The sequence below is a fragment of the Vulpes lagopus genome, chromosome 10, assembly GCF_018345385.1.
Source record: "Vulpes lagopus strain Blue_001 chromosome 10, ASM1834538v1, whole genome shotgun sequence".
Classification (NCBI taxonomy): Eukaryota; Metazoa; Chordata; class Mammalia; order Carnivora; family Canidae; genus Vulpes; species Vulpes lagopus.
The window spans coordinates 55,994,787-56,017,623 of NC_054833.1; the positions used below are offsets into that span (position 1 = coordinate 55,994,787).

At 40.8% G+C, this 22,837-nt stretch overlaps 2 protein-coding genes across 9 annotated transcripts in view; one reads left to right on the forward strand and one right to left on the reverse strand.

The window, feature by feature from the left end:
• Nucleotides 1-2,336, reverse strand: part of CEP126 (centrosomal protein 126) — a 107,585-nt gene extending 105,249 nt beyond the window's left edge. For all 8 annotated transcript variants that reach the window (XM_041772695.1, XM_041772699.1, XM_041772694.1 and 5 more), the window contains exon 1: nucleotides 1,975-2,336. In XM_041772695.1, the coding sequence (XP_041628629.1) occupies nucleotides 1,975-2,108 (134 nt within the window). In that variant the 5' untranslated portion in view covers nucleotides 2,109-2,336. The remainder of the gene's footprint in view (nucleotides 1-1,974) is intronic.
• A 2,344-nt stretch (nucleotides 2,337-4,680) lies between these two features.
• On the forward strand, nucleotides 4,681-21,019 carry ANGPTL5 (angiopoietin like 5). The gene is made up of 9 exons (XM_041772624.1): nucleotides 4,681-4,758; nucleotides 6,028-6,168; nucleotides 7,761-7,905; nucleotides 9,536-9,639; nucleotides 10,308-10,401; nucleotides 12,573-12,673; nucleotides 14,542-14,662; nucleotides 16,880-17,065; nucleotides 20,549-21,019. Exons 2-9 carry the CDS (start codon nucleotides 6,073-6,075, stop codon nucleotides 20,866-20,868), a joined length of 1,167 nt encoding a protein of 388 aa, XP_041628558.1. The 5' UTR covers nucleotides 4,681-4,758; nucleotides 6,028-6,072; the 3' UTR covers nucleotides 20,869-21,019.
• Nucleotides 21,020-22,837: the final 1,818 nt, after the last annotated feature.

The window sequence follows — 22,837 nt, forward strand, 5'->3', positions numbered from 1 at the left end:
GTAAGGCACAGGTGAATAGATGCATGTTCTACCATAAAAATGATATCCCATCAATGAACCTGGAAAAAAGGATGGTGTTGGGGGCAGGGGGTGTTGCTTGTGAAGAGGGGCTGAGAGCCTTCGTGGTGTCTACTGTCTCATGAAGTAGTAAGACAGTCTACTGAGAGCAGGGGGAATTGGTAAAGACCTCACACAGACATGAAGAGGAACAGAGATCCCTGTTCTTGTTCAGGCGAAGCTGGAAACTGTTCAGTCTGTGTGGTGTCAGTCTGTATTGTCTTGTGATTTTTCTCTGACAGCATTTTTCTTACTTAAGTGAAGGACAAGAGAAGTAGAACTCTAGTAGCTATTGGATGAAGCAGAGGAATAGGGGTGCAAAGGACCAAGGATGCTGGTGAGAGAACATGTGCAGGTAATTGAGAATAGGATATAAACCAGGCAGGGAAGAGACGGCAAGATAAGTGCTAAAATAAAATCAAAGGGGAAAAGAGATATTTATGAGAAAAAAGGAGGCACAGTGTGAAGGGAACATGAGAGACATTTCACCTTTTTTAAAAAAAGAAAAATTTAGGGATGCCTGGGTGGCTCAGCAGTTGAGCATCTGCCTTTGGCTCAGGTTGTGATCCCGGGATCCAGTCCCATAGGGGGCTCCCCGCAGTGAGCCTACTTCTCCCTCTGCCTATGTCTCTGCCTCTCTGTGTCTTTCATGAATAAATAAAATCTTTACAAAGGAAAAAAGTATGTTTGGTTTTGTTCCTTTGAGGTACTATTAATTCTATTTACAAATATTTTCTCTGATGTTTATTCAGTGTTCCAACTACATCAATTTACAAAATTAAGTCTAGGACTATTTCATGAATGAAAAGGATAGAAAGATACACTCTGTCCATGAGCCATTGACCTTGCTTCATTATTTTCTGATTCAGACGAAATCAGGGTCAGTGCCATAGTCCTATAGGACTTCAGTGTGCATGAAAATACAACGTCAAGGGAACAAAATCAAATCCATACACACCGGTGCTGTTTATTTCAGAACACATCTCTGAGAGCATGAGTTTTGGGGACCAGCACGGGCAAAGCTAGACCAGGCTAGCTGCAGGAGGCTCGGAGCACAGCTGCCTTCCTCCCTGTCGCCAGGTCTGCACCCCAGAACCCCGAGCAGGGCGCGCACGCACGTCACAGCCTTTGCCTACTTGCTGATCCCCCGCAGCATCTCAGGACAGGTGTCCAAGCGCGCGGGTGGGGATGTGCGGCAGCACTCTGAGGGGCCGTGAGCTCGGAGTCCAAGCCCGTCACCACCAGTCCCGTCGTCCGCCAGCACCGACGCCACCTGTCACCGCCCCATCGTCCTCAGAAAGGGTACGAGCGCCTTCCATTCCGGAAACAGAACTCCGTCCTGAATTCTGAGGAAGGCCGTCCCCCTGACCACCGGGCACACCCCGGGTGACCCGCAGACCAGAGAATGAACCGGGGGTGTGCTAGCTTAACCTGCTAACCCGATTCTCCAAGGTCGCTAAGAGGTGTCACTTGTGGGATTCTTCCCTCTGAGCAGCACGATTAACCAGGCAGTGCACAGAACATGGCCACGCTGTCTGAGCAACAGAGCAGCCCCCGCACCGCACGAGGTCGGTAGTTCCACGTTCCCGAGCATCTGGAACAGCGAGGCCCGGGGCGGGGGAAGGCAGGGAAAAGGGTGGGGAGCCCGGGGGAGGACCCCGGGGGAGGGCGGGGGGGGCACCGACGGGGGAAACGGGCGCACAAGGACCCGAACGGTGTCGGGGGGTGGGGGCGAAAGGCGGGGAGGGGTGCCCCGGGGGAGAGTCGGGCGCTCACGGACACCCACCCGGACCGCGGGGGTGGTTTGGGCACAGGCGGGGGAGCCCACCGCCCGGCCAGCCCGCCGTCCGCCGGCGCCCAGGGGCCAGGGGCCCGTCGCCCACACCGCCTACCCGGCCAGCATCCCCGGAAGGATACAGGTCGGCGGCAGGCCGGCGGCGCCCGCGGCCCAAGCGGGGGATGAGGCGCGCTCCGTCGCCGGCGTCCGACGTCTCGGGGCCCCGTCCCCGTTCCACGGCCGAGCTCCGGGCGCCCGGCCTCCAAGCCAGCATCTTTCAGCTCCGCGCCGCCTCTCGGCCCGCCGCTGGCGCCTCCGTCATGGCAGCCCCGGCCTCGTCCTCGGGCCTCCGTCCACTCCGTCTCTCGGGCTTCGTGTCACGGGCGCGGAAGGCTTGGCCGCGGCAGCCCCGGTTCCCGAGCGGCAGCGACGCTGGCTGTGACGGCTGCGGCGTCGACCTTGCCCTGCAGTGGCGGAGAGGGCAGCCGCGGTCCCGCAGACACCGCCGCCATCTTGGCAACCAACGGACGCCGCGTCCTTGGCGACAGAAACCAGGGCGCCGGGCGAGGCGGGGCTACGCGCCGGACAGCCAATGGGCAGCGTGGGCGGGACCCGGCTCCCGCGACGGAGTCTGCGCAGGCGCGGGCTTGTCCCTGTGTCAGCGCGGGGCTGAGTCTTCTTTACGCTGAGGCTGTAGTGATGGGGGTGCGGAGCGCTGGGAGGATGGGTGGGATGGAGTGGGGGGATGGCCGCGGGGGTCGTCTGGATGGTCGATGGAGCACTGGAGCTCGTGGGTCTGGAGCTGGAAGTCCATCTAGCTTCCTGGGGCGGGTCTGGGTCCCCTGCATCTTCCCCGCGCGGGATGCTCTGCAGGGTCCTCGCTGCCCTGTGGCTGCCGGGTCTGCACGCACACCGTCTCGCGTCCCTTTCTGGACGAAGTCCAGATCTAAGGTGGAGACCTCCCGGAAGGTGTGCTGGGCGGAGTGGATCTCTGGGCCGCTAGTGCAATGGTTTTGCAACTGAAAATATAGAAAAGACGCAGAAATGCAATGAAACGCCGGGACACCTGCACCCCGATGTTTCTAGCAGCAATGTCCACAATAGCCAAACTGGATGGAGCCTCGGTGTCCATCGAAAGATGAATGGATAAAGAAGATGTGCTCTATGTATACAATGGAATATTCCTCAGCCATTAGAAACGACAAATACCCACCATTTGCTTCGACGTGGATGGAACTGGAGGGTATTATGCTGAGTGAAGTAAGTCAATCGGAGAAGGACAAACATTTTATGGTCTCATTCATTTGGGGAATATAAATAATAGTGAAAGGAATAGAGGGGAAGGGAGAAGAAATGGGTGGGAAATATCAGAAAGGGAGACAGAACATAAAGACTCCTAACTCTGGGAAAGGAACTAGGGGTGGTGGAAGGGGAGGTGGGCGGGGCGTGGGGGTGACTGGGTGATGGGCACTGAGGGGGGCACTTGACGGGATGAGCACTGGGTGTTATTCTGTATGTTGGCAAATTGAACACCAATAAAAAATAAATTTATTATTTAAGAAAAAGAAAAAAAAAAAACAAAAGAGGCTGAAACTGTTTGTTGGAACTCAGTGTAAAAGAACATATAAATTCCGACTGTGTTAGCCAGGGTTTGTTTATTTGTTTTTTAATGGAAGAACTCTCAGATTGGAAGCAAAATGTACAAACCAAATAAAAATCATCCACCCACCATTGAAATGGCTCTGCCTTTGTGAATCAAGTATGTTCATTTTTAGACTTCAAATAAACTTTTCCAGTTGAAACTACTTAAGACGGTTTTTGCAAAGTTGGATGCAGTTACTCAAACTGAAATGTAATCTGGTGACTGAGATTTTAAAATGCCACAACAAATCCAGTTTTGATTTAACACACAAAACACATGAGCTTCCTTCAGGACAAAGCCAAGACAATAGAACATATAACTTTTAGCAGGGAAAGGCCAAAAGTGTATCCATAGACCATTGGCTATCTTGGCAAGTTTTAAACTGGCCTAGCCATGGCGTTGACCTTGATTCTATTCCCATTGCTATCATCACAGTTCTGTTTCCTTGGGGCTATTCAGAAGATTTTTTTTTTTTTAATTTGAGAGAGTAAGAGACAGAAAGAGAGCACAAATGAGGGGAGTAGCAGAGAGAGAGGGGAAAGCAGACTCCTCGCTGAGCAAGGAGCCCCATTTCCGGACTTGATATCAGGACCCTGAGATCACAACATGAGCTGAAGCCAGACATTCAAGTGATTGAGTCAGTCAGGCACCCTAGAAACGCCCTAGAAGTGTTCAGAATTTTAAACCGTGAACCAGTGAAAGGTGTTGATGAATGGTTGTGGCAAGTGGGTGAAATGGTTGTGTTCCAAGTGAGGGAAAAAAAGAGTCAAATGTAACTCTGTGATTTGGGGATGGACCAAGCAGATGAAGGGCGTTGCTGTTTCCTAAAATGGGGAGGGACAGGCTGAAGGCACAAAGAGTAAGATTTGGGTTTCAGACATGAGCTGGATAGGAGATGCCTAGGAGACACCCAACTTCATGAACACACATCATAAATTGCTAACAATGTTTATGTAAGAAGCTAATAATAGCCCCTTTATGGTTACAAAGCATGTTCACATAATTTATTTAATCTGAATAGTATAATAACCTTGTGAGTTATGCAAAGCAGCCTGTGGTGGACAATTTCCTGAGCTTTCACTTTCATCTTGGTGGAGGCTATTTTTTTTTTTTTTTCCATCTTCTGCAAAAGTATTTTCTTGCTCCAGTAAGAATTTCCTGGATTTGTCTCTGGGAAAGCTGTGAACAAAGAATTTTAACATCTGGCTGATTTAAAATGACTGAAATTCTGTCATAATCATTACAATTTCATAAGACTTCAACTAGAAATTTAAGATTAAAGGTAAGTGCTCATCTGCTTATAATACAGATGATAAAGGTCACCGATATTGTCAGCAATGTTAGAGCTGCATTATAGATCAAGCCAAATCATAGAAAATACTAACCCCTTACACTGGAGTGCCTAATTTATCCTAGGCGCTGTGCTAAGTGCTTATGTATGTAAAATCACTGATTCCTCAGCATAATCCTCCTCCACAAAGGAAGTAGTTAAGCTATGGTAAGATTATATAACTTTGCCAGAGGACCCAGAGCAAAGGTGTTGGGGAACCAAGATTCAAACCAGGTGGTTGGATTGCAGAGCCAGCACCCCCACCATCTCCTGTTGCCCCCAAAGAGGCTCTGAGAGGCAGAGAGAAGAGTGCCTGGGTTTAGACAGTGGGTATGAGGAAGCACAGTCAGAGGGTACATAATTGTTTTAAGAGATTATTTCATTAGTATTGGAGTGCCCCAGTCAGCATCACGGGCCCCAGAAACACTGTGGTGTGGTCCCTGCCGCCTAGCTCTTGAATGGGAAGAAAGACTCAGGAAAGTCTTGGATCCTTTCATTTTATTTAATTGTAGCATGGTGACTATTTAGGCATGTTTATATAATGAAGAGAAGGAATCGTGTTTGGGAGTATTTGGAGACTATTACAGACTGCTCAGTCAGCTCTCAGTGGTGGTATTTTTCAATAGTGATGGTTCCCTTACAGTCAGAATGTTTGAAGTTTTAATAATAAATATGTAAAACATACAGAGTGCTAGGAATTTGGCATTTATGTGATTAATACAACCATCACCGATAGCTAAATTCGGAGGAAGCTTACTTTACATCTGAATTAGCTGCCCTGATGTCCACGTTGACTACATTTCTGCTTAGCGTTTTGTAAAAACAGTTTCAATATAACATTCTTTCTGTTTCATCATTCATATCTCCTTCTTTACTATTTTTATGCAAACTGGTTTCCAATTACTGAGGGATATTTTATCAAAGGTGTTTTTCCCAAGGCCCCCCAAAATCCAACTCATAATCATTAGGTGGGCTTATAAATTCATGCTTTATTTACTTATGTATCTAGTTACTGCCTATATTCTAAAAGCAGGCATGTAATGATTTTAAAAAGTTTGTGTAACTTAAAAATGACAGGATCTCTACAGGCTACCTTGTTTTTCATATGAAGGGTGTTGTTTCAAAGGAGCACAGAAACCAGTCAGTATTGGCTTCTGTTTTTGTTGTACACCTTCCAGGAGCTTTTAACTGAAGACTCTGCCCGCACTTCTTTCCACACAGAGCTTACTGGTATTTGAAGAAGTGTTTCATTTCTCCAGGAAGAATATGATGTATCTTTCTCAAGCTTCACTTTTATTCTTAAATACACTTATTTTAATTTGTGGAGAAGTTATACAAGGTAATTGTGTACATCATTCTACGGTAAGAATTTTAGCAATATTATTTTAGCTAGAAGTATGATTATATATCTCCAGGAAGATATATATTAAAAGTTTGAAAAGATTAATTGTGCTATCCAATACAATTATGGAAAATTGGAGTGTTTATTTAGAAATGCTGAGACTCTGCTTAATTTATATTATTATTTTTTAAATTTATATTATTTTTAAACTTAGGAAACTGTAAACTGAGGATTCACCCTTAACACATTTCTTATGAAAAAAATTTTAAAGGAATTACAGGCCTAGGTTAAAAAGTAGCCGGCAGCCTTCCAGTTAACTTTGATAATGAAATATCTGATAGGTAATAAAATATTTGCTTTGCTATTTAAAAAATAAATATTCTATAAGTTTATATTTAAAATACAGTCTTGTGAGTGGTTATCTAGGAAATTAGAAAATTTTATTTGTTACAATGTCAGAGTGACACCTAATAAAGTGTATGCAATACTCTGAGTAGATGGGGATTGGATCTGTATATATTTAAATATTGGTTTATCATTTTAAATGTTATACAACATATTTACCATGGTATCTATACTAGATTCCAAAGTTCCAAGGTTAAAGGAAGAATAAATTTTAGGAAAGCTACAGAAATATTAATAATATAATTCTCTAAAATACTAAAACTTTAAAAATCTTACTTAGATCTGAAAAAAACATAGTTGTCACATAGGTTTTTGAAAACATTTACTATGCCAATTATTACAGGAGTTGAGAGGAAAGAGCAAGGAGTTACAAATAGGTCTATGTAACAAAATGCCAGCATCTTATTGGGCAAATACCTTTTATCATATGATTAGCTCTTTACCTTTCTCTCAATACCTAGGTCAAAGGAAGGTAGAACTTGTTTCTATTTTCTTTTAATTAACAGTCATTTAAAGTAGGTAACTTCTACCAAACACTGTTTTAATATTGGAAAGCCAATAGTTACCAACAGAAATAAATAGCTTTGGAATGGTAGCTGTAGTTGGCTCTTCATGATGACATCTGTTATTGATTTTGCAAAGCAAAATTCCATGCTTTTTTACAGTTATCACCAATGAGTACTTTATCCTTCAAATCTGTAAATACCTTTACTTATGCCAAAGCGACAAGCCTTCCACAATCCCCTTCCCTTCCCCAAATCCTAATAGCTGGTGGCAGAAAGTCCATTTGGCACAGAGGTGTAGGCATCTCAGGGAACCTTCTTAGCCATGTTCATGGAACTTCAGACTGCCGGATGCCTGGATGAGGGATAGCATGTGTCCAACATGGAAACATGCCACAGTTAAAGGTCAAGGCCATGGAGCCATGTTACAGAAAGTAGAGCCTAACTAGATCCTTTTGGAATTGGAAAACAAAAAGGCAGAGCAAAAATACTGAATGAACATATGCTTTTTGTTCATACCTAAAATTTACCTGTAAGGTTTATTTGTAGAAGTTTAACTGAATGGCTCATTGTTTTTTTCTAACGATCACCCTTGTGTGTGTCCTGAAATTTCACCTTTTCTGTGTATCTTCTTATTTATTATGTATTAGGTCATATAACATACTTCATGTATTCCTTTCTTATTTCTATTTTTCAATGTAAAGGATTCTCCAGTAGTTAATACTGTAGAAGACGTATCTAATGCAAAAGATGAGAGTAAAAGTAATGATACTGTTTATAAGGAAGACTGTGAGGAGTCATGTGATGTTAAAATTAAAATTACACGAGAAGAAAAACATTTCATGTGTAGTAAGTATTAAAAATGACTGCAATTATAAGGGTATATGATTTATTATTTCTAGGTTATGCATACAAGGAAATATACCTTACCTTTGTTTGGGTCATTTTATATGTACCTTGATCATTCTAGGCCAGAGGCTGCCTGTTTTTAGCACGTAGTAGGTGCTTAGTAAGTATTTGATGAATAAACGAATGAATCCTTGTATGTCACCCTGTGGCATCAGCTGACCACTGAGGGCAGGGGCAAGACAGAGGGCACTGACAATTGTGTTTTATCAACCCATCAAAGGCTACTTTCGGGCTTCCATCTGAGCCACTAGAAAATGGCTCCTTAGTTTTGAGTAGGGAATTCATTAATACTGAATAGCTGTACAATAGGTATATTACCAAGTCAGCCAATTTATGTAGCAAAGCATAAAAACAAACTTTCAAAGTCTTGGTTTTTGTTTACAGCTCTTTAGTAACAGTGCAGGGATTTTTATGGTCTATGACATGCACACAGGGGGTGGGGGTGGGATGAAGAAGGGGAATGGAAAGGAAGGGGGTGATGACCTGATTCAGCTCCTACAGATGGAAACTGTAGGCCAGGATGTGCAACATAAGCATCTCTGGGCCCTCAGGTTGGCAAGTGCCCCATGGGTCCCTTAGACAGATACCTAACTCCAGGAGGAATCTAACAGACCTTGAGAGCCCCAGAGTAAAAGTGGAATGAAGCTGGGAGTGGGGATAGATCTCAAAGATTATGAATGTGATTCTGCTGTGAGAGTGAAAATTAGGAATATAGAAATAATCTTTTAAAGAATAATGCATGTGATACTGTGAAGATGCTTTTGTAATAAAGGATCATCACTATATTTAGTCTGAGAAATATATGATAGTCCACGATTATCTCCTGATTTTGAGGGTTGTGCTGTATAGAATGTCTTTGGTATAAGAAATACAGACTGAACCATCCAGGGACATCATGGCAGCATGCTCTGAAATGATTTAGGAGAAGTTATTTGTACTCTTCTGGCAACTCTTCTATGAATAAGATTGCTTTTAAAATAAGAAAAACATTTTAAAAAGGAAAATATATAGAAAAGTTCAATCAGAAGCCAACCAACCAAAATTGTGACCAAAATAAAAAAAAAAACTGTGACTAAGACTTATTGTTTGTGTATATGTGTGTTTGGCATTTGTTTATATAAAAATACATAGCATTAAAAAAGAAAAAAATACACAGCACTAATAGAACAAATTAAAAGAGATTTATTTTGAAAATTACTTTGCATGATATGGATTATTGCCTTTTCCTTTCTTATATGGTAAAAATTGAGGACCCTTGGACCTCCTGCTTTTGTATCTCTTATCTTACAAAGTGAGAATTAATATTCAGAATGTTGTCTCTCTGTTACATCAGATTAAATTATTTGGGGATAGTCTAAACTATTAGAAAGCACAGTTTCATTAAGATCATTTAAACAGTTGTTCCCTTTGTTAGTCCTGTGTTAAAAATTATACTAACTGGAATATTTAGATAGATTGAGATATTATTGTGTCTACATATTAATCCAAAATCATGTACAATTATTTTTCACTCTAATTATTTTCTCTAACAATGTAATATTTAGCAAACACTTTTTTATTATAATTTAAGGAAATTTGCAAAATTCTATTGTTTCCTACACACGAAGTACCAAAAAGCTGCTAAGAAATATGATGGATGAGCAACAAACTTCCTTGGATTATTTATCCAATCAGGTATGGATCTTTTCTATTGCGTTGTTTTGTACATATATATCGATAGTATTAGAGGCACAACTATATGATTTTTTAATGGGTTCACATCCAGACATGTGTTGCTTACTCTATTAGAGGCATCATAGCAATCCTTAGGCAAATACAAAGTCACTTGGAGAGGGTGCAGTGTGGTGGCAGGTGTGGTGGCAGATTTACAGGGACAAGTGACTCTTCTTTTTAAAGATTTTATTTATTTATTCATGAGAGACACACAGAGAGAGGCAGAGACACAGGCAGAGGGAGAAGCAGGCTCCCCACAGGGACTTGATTCCAGGATCCTGAGATGACACCCTGAGTCGAAGGTACATGCTCAACCACTGAGCCACTCAGGTGCCCCTACAGGGACAGCTGACTTAAAGAAGTAGGCCCTCAGTGGCGCCCCACCCTGGAGCCCTGCAGCGTGAGAGCTGGACCAGGTTGGCAGGTGCGAGCCACCTGCAGGGACCCTACCTGTGGCAGTGCCTGGGTGGCCTTGCAGCAGGGGCCCAAGATGTAGTGTGGGGCAGTAGGTATTGCCATATATTGCAGAGCGGAGTTTGTAGGAGGCTTGTGGATGCCAGCTGTAGAATTCAGTGGAGGGAGTTTTGTTCAGATATAAAACGCTTTAAAGGTGGTGTCTGTGTGTTCAGGTTAATGAGCTCATGAACCGGGTCCTCCTTCTGACCACAGAAGTTTTCAGAAAGCAGCTGGAGCCTTTGCCTCACAGGCCAGTTCAGTCTCATGGTGAGAAATTTGCTATTTCAGACTTTTCATACTTGTCTTTAAATTTTCCTGGATGGAAAAACAAACAAACAAACAAACAAACAAACAAATTTTCCTGGATGGGTTGGTGCATTTAGAGGTTTTGTTTATAAAATACAGCTTGCTATTATCTAACAGCCTAGAGGGGCACTACTTGCTGGTAGGCCGACTTCAACCCAGACAGATGTTCTTTCCAAAGCTGGGAAAGTTTTCCAGTGTCTAAAAGCCACAGCTGCACACACATCCTGAATCTGTTGCAAATGGCACAGTTTTATGGAAGTTGTTTCTGGACTGTACTTTACATTTTATTCACAATTAATCTTCAGTTAGAAGAAAAGAAAATTTCAGAGTTCTTTTCACCTGTAAAAAGTATTTTTGATATGTTCCAAATATTTCAAATTGGGACATAAAATTTGAAAAGAAAAAGAAACTCAAGACAGAAATAAAGTGGAATCTAGAGCTTTTTGTAATAATATACAGTGTAGTAATTCCAAGAGGCCTGCATTTCTAAGAAAAATATTGTATTGATCTTTCAAATATGAATTAATGCCAGAGTTCCAAGTAAAAAGTATTATTGAGAGCCTAGGGTGTGATCTTTCTTCCTTACAAAGGGAAGGAAAGAAACAATTACTGAGAATCTCCTAAGTGTCAGGTGTAAGATGGGCACTTCCATATGTTATTTTATTTTGAATTATTTTATTGTACCTCATGTATCTCTGAGGCCAGACCACTTGCCTCCCCATAACTCATGCAGTTTCCTCATTGCAAACTGGTAGTACTTACCTGATGCAGTTGTTGCAAGGATTACATGACTAAGTACATGAAAATCTCCTCAAATATTGCCTGATGCACAGATGATAGGAGGGTTTGCTGTGAGAATGATCATCATCAGAGGAGGAATAGGCAGCCCAGGAAAAGCTAAATAATGTGTTCACATTTATTTGGATGGTGATGGTGAAGAGTGTATTCCAACCCAGATCAGTCCTCTCTTGTGGACTTCTATCATATCTCTGAGCATAAAGTTATAAAAGAATGTCTCTTAGCCTTTCAGAACAAAGGCAATAAATCTATATCTTCTGGAAATAAAGGGGAAAGCAAACAATCTTTTACAGCTAATTTTTTGTAGACAACATTTTCTAGATATGTGCTGTGTGCCAGGCACTGTGCTAAGTGCTTTACAAAATGTCTTATCATGTAAGGTTGCCAGAATGACACTACAAATTAGGCAGTATTACTATAAGGATAGAAGCGGAAAACCTAGCCAAGGATTCTCAGCTGCTCCTTAGAGGGCTGGGACTCTAACCCAGGCTTCTGGCTCTGGAGTCTCAGGCTTTCATGTGTTTGTTTCTCTGGGTAATAAATCACGTGTGCTCGCTTAGGCAGCACATATACTAAAATTGGGTAATAAACCACATAAAGATTGCATTCTATTACATTTATAAAGATAATACAAGGTAAAGTATCTTAGAATCCAATGTAATATCCATATCCACACCATGTTTATAATCCCCTGGGAAGTGGGATGCTTTGGAGAGGGTGATTGCAGGCGCTACAGTTCTAACTATTGGCTCAGAGCAGACTCTGGCCTCAAGCATAATTTCTTCTTGCTGAAGAAAGTGATTTCCCGTACTCTCCCTTTGGCTCTTGTCATAGTGGTTCCCAACTAGAGTCTCTGAAGTTTCCAATAGTCAAGGATGTGTCACTTACAGCTAATCTACTTATTCATCTGGTTTATCCTTCCCATTCATACGTCTTTACTTTACACATTATGCACCCCCAAGCAAGCCTAGATTCCTGAAAGAGCATTATTTATTGGACTAGAGAATGCATCACTATGAAATAAATTAAATAAATGGATCCCAAATGGAACATTTAAGCAGTATGGAGTACTAATCTCTCTCTCACTGTTAGAACAGTGTTATTATTGATGAAGGTTGATTGCGACATGAATTCCTTAATCCCATTTCTTTTGTGTATTTTCTCTGTTTTCTAAAATTGAAATCATTCTTCATTTCTAAGAAGTTAAAGTTATCATATTGTTAATGGAAATTATACTCATAATTTCAAATAGTGCTATCAGATCTCTACAGTAAAATGATTAAGTCTTAACGTACACTTGAAAATATCCTAAATAACAAATTTTACTTTTCTAGGTTTAGATTGCACTGATATTAAAGATACCCTTGGCTCTGTCACCAAAACACCAAGTGGCTTATATATAATCTACCCGGAAGGATCCAGTTACCCATTTGAGGTAAAGTTTTTCCTTATTATATGAAACAGGATAAGTAGTCTATTTAATTTTTTTTTTTAAAGCAAAGGGGTCTAAGCTACCTCTTTATTTTTTTAATTTTTATTTATGATAGTCACAGAGAGAGAGAGAGAGAGAGAGAGGCAGAGACACAGGCAGAGGGAGAAGCAGGCTCCATGCACCGGGAGCCCGACGTGGGATTCGATCCCGGGTCTCCAGGATCGAGCCCTGGGCCAAAGGCAGGCGCCAAACCGCTGCGCCACCCAGGGATCCCAGTAGTCTATTTAATTAATATTAAATTGTAATTGTTTTAATTTTTTTTGAAAATTTTAAGGTAAACTGGTAGAAGTTCCAGTTTCAAAATTTTGGTTTTCTGAAATTCTTTGCCCAAACCACAAACCTGTAAGAACTTGAGACTCTTTCACTTTTCCATTTGAGATTTCATGTTTAAACTCTGAAGTAAATCCATATGGTGTAAGATCTTATATTATCTTTACAGTAAGCAGAAATATGCATATAAATGCCTGCTTTCATTAGCTTGTGGATATTAGAAAGTAGTAGGGTGCTCTGCCTTGGTGCTTGCTAAAAAGTCTCCAATTTCTCTTCCTCTGAAGGTGACAAATGATTTTATGTGATTATATAATAAATTAATAATAAAAACCTTTCACTAAAGTATGAGGCATATTGAGAAAATCTTTTTTAAATTAAAATCATTTTTAAATTGAATAAAATAAGCTATCCTCATGTCTATCTTTAGTAGTCCTATGCTATGATTTCTGGAAGAAATTTCTATCAGAAATTTTCTGTTATTGACAAGATTATTTAGCCTAGTAATATTACATATACAATAACATATACATTACTTATATATAATATTGTTTGTTTACTCTTTGTGTGTAAGAAAGTTCATGATGTCACTATCACGCCTTATTGGTAATCTTCATTACACAATAAAATAATTTTTCTACTGAGTAGATATGCCAGTTTCTCATCTTGAAATCACTAAATTATATGGCTTTTTTACTAACATTATTTTTGACATCTATTAACAAGGTGTCAAAAAATTGGGATGTAGGTGGGAAATAATTTTAAAATTACCTAACTTGCTTCACTTACAGATTCAAAAAAACCCTGAACATATGTGGAGAGGGAAGGCTTCTAATTTTTCAAGAATGTGTTGTGAAACTACCTTTTGAGGTTGTGGGAAGGTGTTGATTTCCTACCTTCCTCCACACTGCCTTTCTCCGTGGGCAGGCAGTTTCTGATGGGGATGATTGATTGCATTTTGTCCTCTGGGTTGGGTCCCTCAGTAGTCCTCGCAGGGGTATTGAGCAGGTGCCAACAGGGGCTTCCAGGAATACCTGCTGAGGTGGGCATAGAGCAGACCTTTCTGTCTGCTGACCCCAGTCTGAACACAGGCCTTTCAGGTGTCTGGAGGAAAGTAATCAAAGGCAGGCACACAGGCATATTTAATTAACACTTAAAAATCAGTGTTTTAATTCAAAGGAAAAGTTAATTTGCGAATACCTCATTTTGCTACATCAGATTGGTAGCATTACCACTCAACTGAAAAATATCAGTTGAGTTGAGGAATAAGGGGATGACCTCACGATGCTTGAAATGCAACCAACTTACATATGCAAACACATGGCTGACACCAGGGACAGTAATTAGGTTAATGACAAGTTTGTCTTATAACAAACAGCATTATGTCTAGGGATTTACATTTGAATATATTAATAGCATACAATTGCATTGAAACTTTTGGTGGAATGGTTTTCTTTCTTTAGGCTTAAGGGTGAAGCATGAGCTTTATGTCAATGAATAAAAATGATAGTATATACTTTTTGTGTTTTCTGGATCTGTTTTAGGTAATGTGTGACATGGATTACCGAGGAGGTGGATGGACCATGATACAGAAAAGAGTTGACGGGATCATTGATTTCCAAAGGCCGTGGTGTGATTATCTGGACGGATTTGGCGACCTTTTAGGTCAAATCTTATTTCTCCTCTTTTTCTTCTTTTTGGGATGACCCCTATAGACCGTTTCTCTGTTAGTCACATCATTAGCAAAAACAGCAATCCTTCCTCTCTCAAATTACTCTCTCTTCACATCATATTACTTTAGAATGAATGGGTCTTTCGTTGGGATCTGGAAACCCAGATACCTGTTGAAATGGGGTTGAGTGAAAGTTCTGACGGTCTTTATTAAGTATTTACTGTGTACCCAGCAGAATTCTGGAAGATGCTCTGGAACTATTTGTGGAATGAAACGTTGTGTGGTGGGCAGGGTTGTCACAAACCTTGAAATACTTGGCGTGTGTGCTGTGTCTACGAGCATGCAGAACTGAGGTGTGTGGCAGGACAAACTCAAGTTACATGACCTGGGAGTAGTATTTTATTAAAATATCAATAAAAAATCACTATGCTCAAAATTTGAAAACTGTAAACCCCAAAAGAATTCTAAAATCTATGACAGTATTACTTTTGCTGGCAAATAGAAATGCTGGTATTTCTGAACACTGCAGAATTGTAACTTTGTTGGAAGTTTTACATTTTCATCATTTTTGTGCTGTTATTTTAGGTTACTGTTGTTTTGATTCAAAAGCCTTAACATCCCATAATAACATCATCCAAGGATTTAGTAAATGGTGGTGTTAGTTCTGTTGCTATAATCCCTGCTGCATGCTAATGAATTTAGAAAGGATGTGAAATGTAATGAGGTCTGATGAACACGGCTAGATTACTACTGGGTCATGGAGTGCATGAACTCATGTATTGTGTGTTCTCAGCATTATCTCTAATTTTCTGCCAAGTGCTACCTCCTGATTTCGGTGGTCACAGATCTACAGACTGAATTGCCATCTTCCTTACTTTATGCTTATTTCAATGGGGAAATTATCTGAGTTTTTCTTTTTTTTAATTATCTGAGTTTTGAGACAAAGGTCCTCAGGCAGGCATACTTCATGTTCAAGTACAGACTGTACTTAGTATATTTTTTAAAATAAACTTGGAATTAAGGAAAATCTATTGTTACTTTATTAGGGCTTGGGTAGAGGGGCAAGATGGCAAAGATACTTAAAATGGAGGGTCGTGGGCTGGACCCACCTTAGCTCTTGTACCCCGTTCTTTTCACTTCTAAGGGGGTGTGCAGTTGGGGTGACCATTCATCCCTGGGGGGGACATGGGATCTTAGGTAGAGGTTGACCGATGTGAGTGTTGGCACACTATCCCCCAAACTCTTTGAGGTTTGTTTCCACAATACCCCGTACTTCCTTCTGTAATCTTATGATACAGCTGGAGGAATGTGTTTTAGGGCAGAGGCTGTGCCAGGGTGGGCAGGGGAAGGTACAAAGCCATCAGCTGGAACATGCAAAGGGTCAGCAGCCAGAACACTGAGTTCCCCAATTCATCCTGGAATTCATTTTTATCCGTTTCATTCCATCACACTTCCATTCATAGGTAACTGACACACTGCATTATAATGAAGAAAAGTTTATTCACAGAGCATCATTCTGAAAGAAAAAGTAATTTCAACTGAGCCTTTTCAGAAAAATTTTTCTTTAGGAGCTGGTGATCTGGAGGTTAAAATTCTTAACATTTATAAGTACACATCATTTTGTTACCTGCCATAATATTTCAACAGCTTTTTTATTGACATATCTTAAGGTAAACCTTGAAATTTTACTTAGTCATTAAATGAATTTTTGAATTTATTTTGGTGAGATAAAAATATCTCACAGTCTAGTTATCCCCAGTCTAGAGAAGTAGAAGTGGGAAGATTACATATATATGATATGCATATCATATATTAGGCAAAACTAATAATTAGTTAGGCAAACACTAATAATTCAAGCAAACACTAATAATTCAAGCTAGGGCTATATAGTCTCTCAAATAATTTATGGCAAACACTAATAATTAGGCAAACACTAATAATTCAAGCTAGGGCTATATAGTCTCTCAAATAATTTATGTGGGACATTTCAATGTTAAAAACTAAACAACTCCAAACATTCAATAATAAAGGGTTGTAAATTAGGCAAACACTAATAATTTAAGCTAGGGCTATATAGTCTCTCAAATAATTTATGTGGGACATTTCAATGTTAAAAACTAAACAACTCCAAACATTCAATAATAAAGGGTTGCATTAAAAAATATATATTAGTTGTATTAAAATATATTTAAAAACTTTTTTTTTAACAGGCGAATTTTGGCTAGGACTAAAAAAGATTTTTTACATAGTAAATCAGAAAAATACCAGTTTTATGCTGTATATTGCATTGGAATCTGAAGATGACACATTTGCTTATGCATCATATGATAACTTTTGGCTAGAAGATGAAACAAGATTTTTTAAGATACACTTAGGACGGTATTCAGGAAATGCTGGTAAGTTTTTTATTCCTCAAATTATGCAGGATATTTAAATATAGCTGACTCAGTATTAGGAGAAGATAAAGTAATGCATTTCTCTTGGTCTAGGATACATAACTGATAACAAATAGAAGAGAGAAAACTGAGTTTTGAAGCTGCTATGATCATTGAACCACTTTATGATTTTGAAAAGCTTATATTCTTTAAAACTATTTTATGGGTTAATTACAATTAACTCTTCAGAGTAGAGTCTGTGGAGAAGGCCGGGAAGGAATTGCTGACATTTTCATGTTCTGAGAGGTTGCATTTAGAAATCAGAGTGTTTGAGCTGATCTCCACTCTTCTCACTTTCCACGTAAAGGAGCCTGAAAAATTAAGTGACTTGCCCGTGAGTCCCAGGTCATCACACTTGACCCAGGGCAAGAAGCCAGGTTGATAGAACAACTAGTTTGGGGTTGTTTTCCCCCCACTATGCCTTAGTGCACTCATTTCCAAATAAATTTAATTTTTTAAGAACTTCAGAACACTTCATGTTAACTTTATAATTTGATGCTGAAATTTTAAATTTGAGATGATACCAAATTCAGCTCTCCTACTGTTGCTCATCATGGTGCTTTATTGTGTATATTTAGTGTTAGAAATCAAAAAAATGAGGGAGATGTGTTCCCAGTTCTTTAATTACAATATAGAGGGGGATAAAGAAAACCGAAAATGTGGAATACTGAATACTGATAGAGCTTTGGGGGTTTGAGAGGGGGAGAATGATCTCAGTTGATTGCATCCAGAAAATCTTCCTGGAAGGGTAGTTTCTAACATGGAGTTAATGTTAGATTCAACGTGGGAAAGTTTTTTGAAAGTATATGCTCCTGCAGAACCCGATTCAGTATGTCTGGGCCCAGGTATTTGTATTCAAAGATGGATATGTTGGCATCCTTATAGTTGAGAACCACTCATCTGTACTTGGAGGAAGGGATAGGCTTTTGGCAGATTAATGTTGGCAAAGACAGCGGCTTGAGTCCCGGCACAGCGGGAGGAAAATGAGCACAAAGAGTTGCCCAGTTTGGGTGGAGTCCCTGACATCTGAGGGGGTTAGCCTTGGGATTTTAGGGGAAAGTCTGAAATTCAAATCATGATGAAATTTTTAATGCTGCATCTGTAAAGTGTAAAGAACTACCTAAATATGGAAAGTTTGTGTGAGTTTCTCTATTAGACTAGGATCTCTTTAGAGGATAGGATTTACAATGGCACAAATGTTTTCATCATGGAGCCCTCAGACTTTGCCCTCAGAAAATATTCTGCATTTTCCCAATAAGGTTAAGTAATTTTCAACAGATGGCCACATATCACAATCAATATAAAGAAAAGGTGTCAATAGAACATAGAGATAGAAATTGATAAAACTAGGAGGTTAAGAATGATCAGGTACATGGTAGAGGTGAGCTGCAAATCTGATTTTGACCTCAGAGCAAAATAGAAATATGAAATTCAAACATTTGAGCAACACAGCTGTTCCAGAGGGACAAATATTCCTGATTCTAAAACTTGAGAAAGCTTTGTTTGGTTTCTCAGAGAAAACCAAGTGTCATGTTCTCTCAGTACACTCATAGGAAACATGGCAGTGAGTTTTAATGGGCTAGTTATTAAAAATAGACCTATGCATTATATTATACTATGTTATATTATTATTTTTAAGGATTTTATTTGTAAGTAATCTCTGCACCCAATCTGGGACTTGAAGCTACAACCTGAGACCAATAGTCACATGCTCTACCGACTGAGCCAGCCAGACATCTCGTATGCATTATATTCTAAAAATCGTTTATTAAATGTAACCCAGTGAGGAGCACATATAACATATGATCCTTCTGATGGTTGGTCTTTATCCAGGGAAAGTATCTGTAGAGGGATCATATAATTTAGGCAATGCTCCTTAGGTGTCATGTCTCTCGTCTGAACTTCTGAGAGGTATAGCACTATGTGGGTGTTGAAAATTATATTCTCCCTCAAACACCTGTAATGTTGGCATGTCATTTTCTGTGATGTGCAGAGTAAGAAGCTGTAATAGTCAGCAGAGCTGGAGCATAGCATGGGCCACTGGCACTTGTGAAGTCCTCTAGGCTCCTCGAGTACCTGTCTCAAGAGATGCCAAACATTCAGAGCACAATGAAACAAATGTGGGCTTTGGATTCTTCAGATATCTCACATAGCTTCACTTTAAGTCAATCTTTCAAACTGATTAGCAAAGGTGTTTTTGTTTTTGTTTTTGTTTTGAGAGAGAGAGAGTGTGTATGCACAAGGGTCGGTGGGGAGGGGCAGAGGGAGAATCTCCAGCAGCGGCCCCCCTGAGCCCGGAGCCCATAGGCCGAGGCCGGGCTCGATCCCATGACCCTGAGATCATGACCTGAGCCCAAACTGAGGGTCAGATGCTCAAAGAACCACCTCATTCAGTCGCCCCCAAATTAGCAAAGTTGACTCATGAGTGAGATCTAGGTATAATGGCACTAATCAGAATCTTCTGTTTAAATAGTTTTAGTAAAACCAGAGTCCTGCTCGGCTATTTACTTACATGGGCTACCTTGGCTGGGATTTGCTCTTGCGGGTTTTTGTGACTGTCAGGGATGCCGTCGCGTGCTATCCTGTGTAGGCCTTGTAAACACGGTGTTCCTGTGAGTACTCTCCATGTGCTGGTGGAGAGCCACACCTCAGTAATGAAGCTGATTACATGTTTGAGGCAACTGGGTATTTATATAAATTTGGTGGCTCCTACATGTGCACCTAGAAATGTAAGCAGCTCGTGGTGGCAGCTCCCTTTTTACCCATGCCTCTGTATTTGAGTGATGGAGGATGGTGGGGGCATGGAAACTTAGTCTGTACTCTTTATTATTATTTTGTAGAAATCATTCTTTTCTCTTAATTACCAAGTACTGTATACCCTTCCCCAAAGTATGACAGATCTGTACAGCATCATATTTGGCTTAAATTATCTGATTCTGCATAAAGAGCCAAACGCCTGTTTGGAGTGAGATTTTATATCAAATGTCCACTCAGAGATGCCCATCATGCTGAGGATTTCATTTCCAGATCTTGGCATATTGCAATCTGGAGGAGAGATTTTATTTTATTTTAATTTTTTAAAAAAGATTTTGTTTATAAATTCATGAGACACACACACACACACACACACACACACACACACAGAGGCAGAGAGAGAGAGAGAGAGGCAGAGACATAGGCAGAGAGAGAAGCAAGTTCCATGCAGGGAGCCCGACGTGGGACTTGTTCCTGGGTCTCCAGGACCAGGCCCTGGGCTGAAGCCCGCGCTAAACCGCTGAGCCACCCAGGCTGCCCTGGAGGAGAGACTTTAATATGATACCTAGTAGAAAATAATTTAAACCTTAGCTCTAGATGTGAAGCTTTGTAACAACAGTCCGGAGAGGTCAATTAAGATGACAAAAAGCGCCTTTAAATTTAGTCTTTAAAAATCCCTATTTTCCCCAGGTGATGCGTTCCGGGGATCTGGAAAAGAAGAAAACCAAAATGCAATGCCTTTCAGCACCTCAGATGTTGACAATGATGGGTGTCGCCCAGCGTGTCTTGTAGGGGGTCAGTCAGTGAAGAGCTGCAGTAGCCTGAATAACAACACCGGCTGGTGGTTCAACCAGTGTGGTCTAGCGAATCTGAATGGCGTCCATCACTTTCCCAGGAAACTGCTCTCAACTGGGATTCAATGGGGCACGTGGACGAAAAACAGTGTACCTGTCAGGATTAAATCTGTTTCCATGAAGATTAGAAGAACCTACAACCCATATTTTAAGTAATCTTTTTTTAAATTTTAGTGTGTGTTCCAGTTATTTTTGATACTATAGAAAATATTTTACATAGTTTCTCTTTTTACTGGGTTTCAAACATATTAGCCAAAATCTAACTATAGATGACATCTAGGTGTTAAGGGTTTAATCAGAGATCTTTAATTTTGTAGAGTTTTCTAAAACATAGCTCAGTGTATGCTTTTTACTAACTACATTAGCAATATGTAATAAAATTTGTTTTAAATGAATTGTACCTTGTTTTCCTGGAGTATGTTGTCCTTTGAAAGCATTGTCCCTTCTCTGGAAAGCACATGTACTATAGTAGATTGTTAGGAAAATCGAAGAGATCGTCATGCTTACGTCCATATTCATTCAAAATGGTTAACTCTATAATCCACAGATAATTTCTATTGAAGACCATTATAAGAAATAACTGCACAGATTAATATACACATGGTTTAAATACTTTACTATCTCCAGGTGATTCCACAATATTTTACAGGTAATAAGAGTTGGCTGCACAAATGAAGTCCTTTTTTTTCACATTTTGTTATGGTTAATAATTTAATTCTTGTTTGTAATGAAGTGACTGTGCTTTCCTATCCTGATCACTTGCATTCTAAAACACATTCTTAACTTTGCTAAGCCAGTGGGAATGGTAGAGTCTTCTCTAAGTGAAGGACAACAGAGGAAGAGCCATGACTCTGGTTTAGATGTAGCTCTCGGAAGAAGCATGTCCCCTCCACTATTTCCAGGAAGTTGGGAAGAGCTGGAGTGGTGAGTGTCCTATGGGAAAACACAGCAGGGAACATCCTGGCCAAGGGTCAGGTATTGATAAAAGAGACAAGGGGAACAAAGATTAGTATTGAACAGGAAAGTACTTAGTCCAGAGTTAGGGTGATAGGCTGAGGTGGAAAGAAGGCTGAGTTTAAAATACAGTTGCAGACATGGATCTCAAGGGGAAGCACCTGCCTGGAGCTGAGCTTGAGCAGAGCAGAGGATCTGATCTGAGTTCAGAGATGGGCAAAAATGGCATGGTCACCAGACAAGATTGCTTTCATGTGGATGCCTCTCAAAGCTGTGAATAAATCATGTAGAGTCTGCACAGGGTAAGGTCGCAGGCGGGCATGGTTCCTGTGGCCTCCCATGCTTGCATGAGGCACCACTGAGGTTCTGTGTCTTGGAGGAAGACTTCTACCATGTTGAGGGAGCATAGAACTGGGGCCTACTGGCTTTTATTCCCGCAGTGATGGGAGCATTGAAAACCAACTTACCTACAAATTCGGGGAATCATTTTGCTCTGTAGCAAGCTGTGTCTTTCATGTGGATTCTGAACGTTAACATTCTCATGGAGGCTCTGCAGGGCAGTGTCCTGTACCACCTGGCCAAGCCCAGGGGTTTCACATGCTTTCCCACTGCAAAGGCCATGCAGATTGTGGGAACATTGCAAGTAAAAGCAGAATGGAAATAAATGTGGAGACAGTAAGGGAGAGACTCAGAGAACACCAAGGAATTTTTTTTTTAATGATTTTATTTATTTGAGAGTGAGAGAGAAAGCAAGTGAGTGAGAGGGATCTGAGCTCCTGCTGAAGCAGGGAGCCAGATGTCGATCTCACGACCCTGAGATCATGATCTGAGCTGAAATTAAGCATCTGAGTTGGATGCTTAATTAATGGAGCCCCCCAGGCACCCCAAGAAATTTTAATTTCTCTGGATCTGGGAGTAGGAAGATACAATTGACTTTGGTTGGCTAAGTGACAATGGCCCCCAGGAAGCCTCCTAAGACCTCAGATCCCATTGCAAAGGATAAAGTATATTTTGGTGAATAATCTCGAGCTTAAGGCTCCCAGAAAGGAGGCAACCTGACCCCTGTGAGCAACTGAGTGATCAGGACAATCGTCCCTTTCTTGCCATCTACTATCCCAGCAGCACACACGTCTCAGCAGCAGGCAGAAAGGCTGCATCACATGCTGTGACT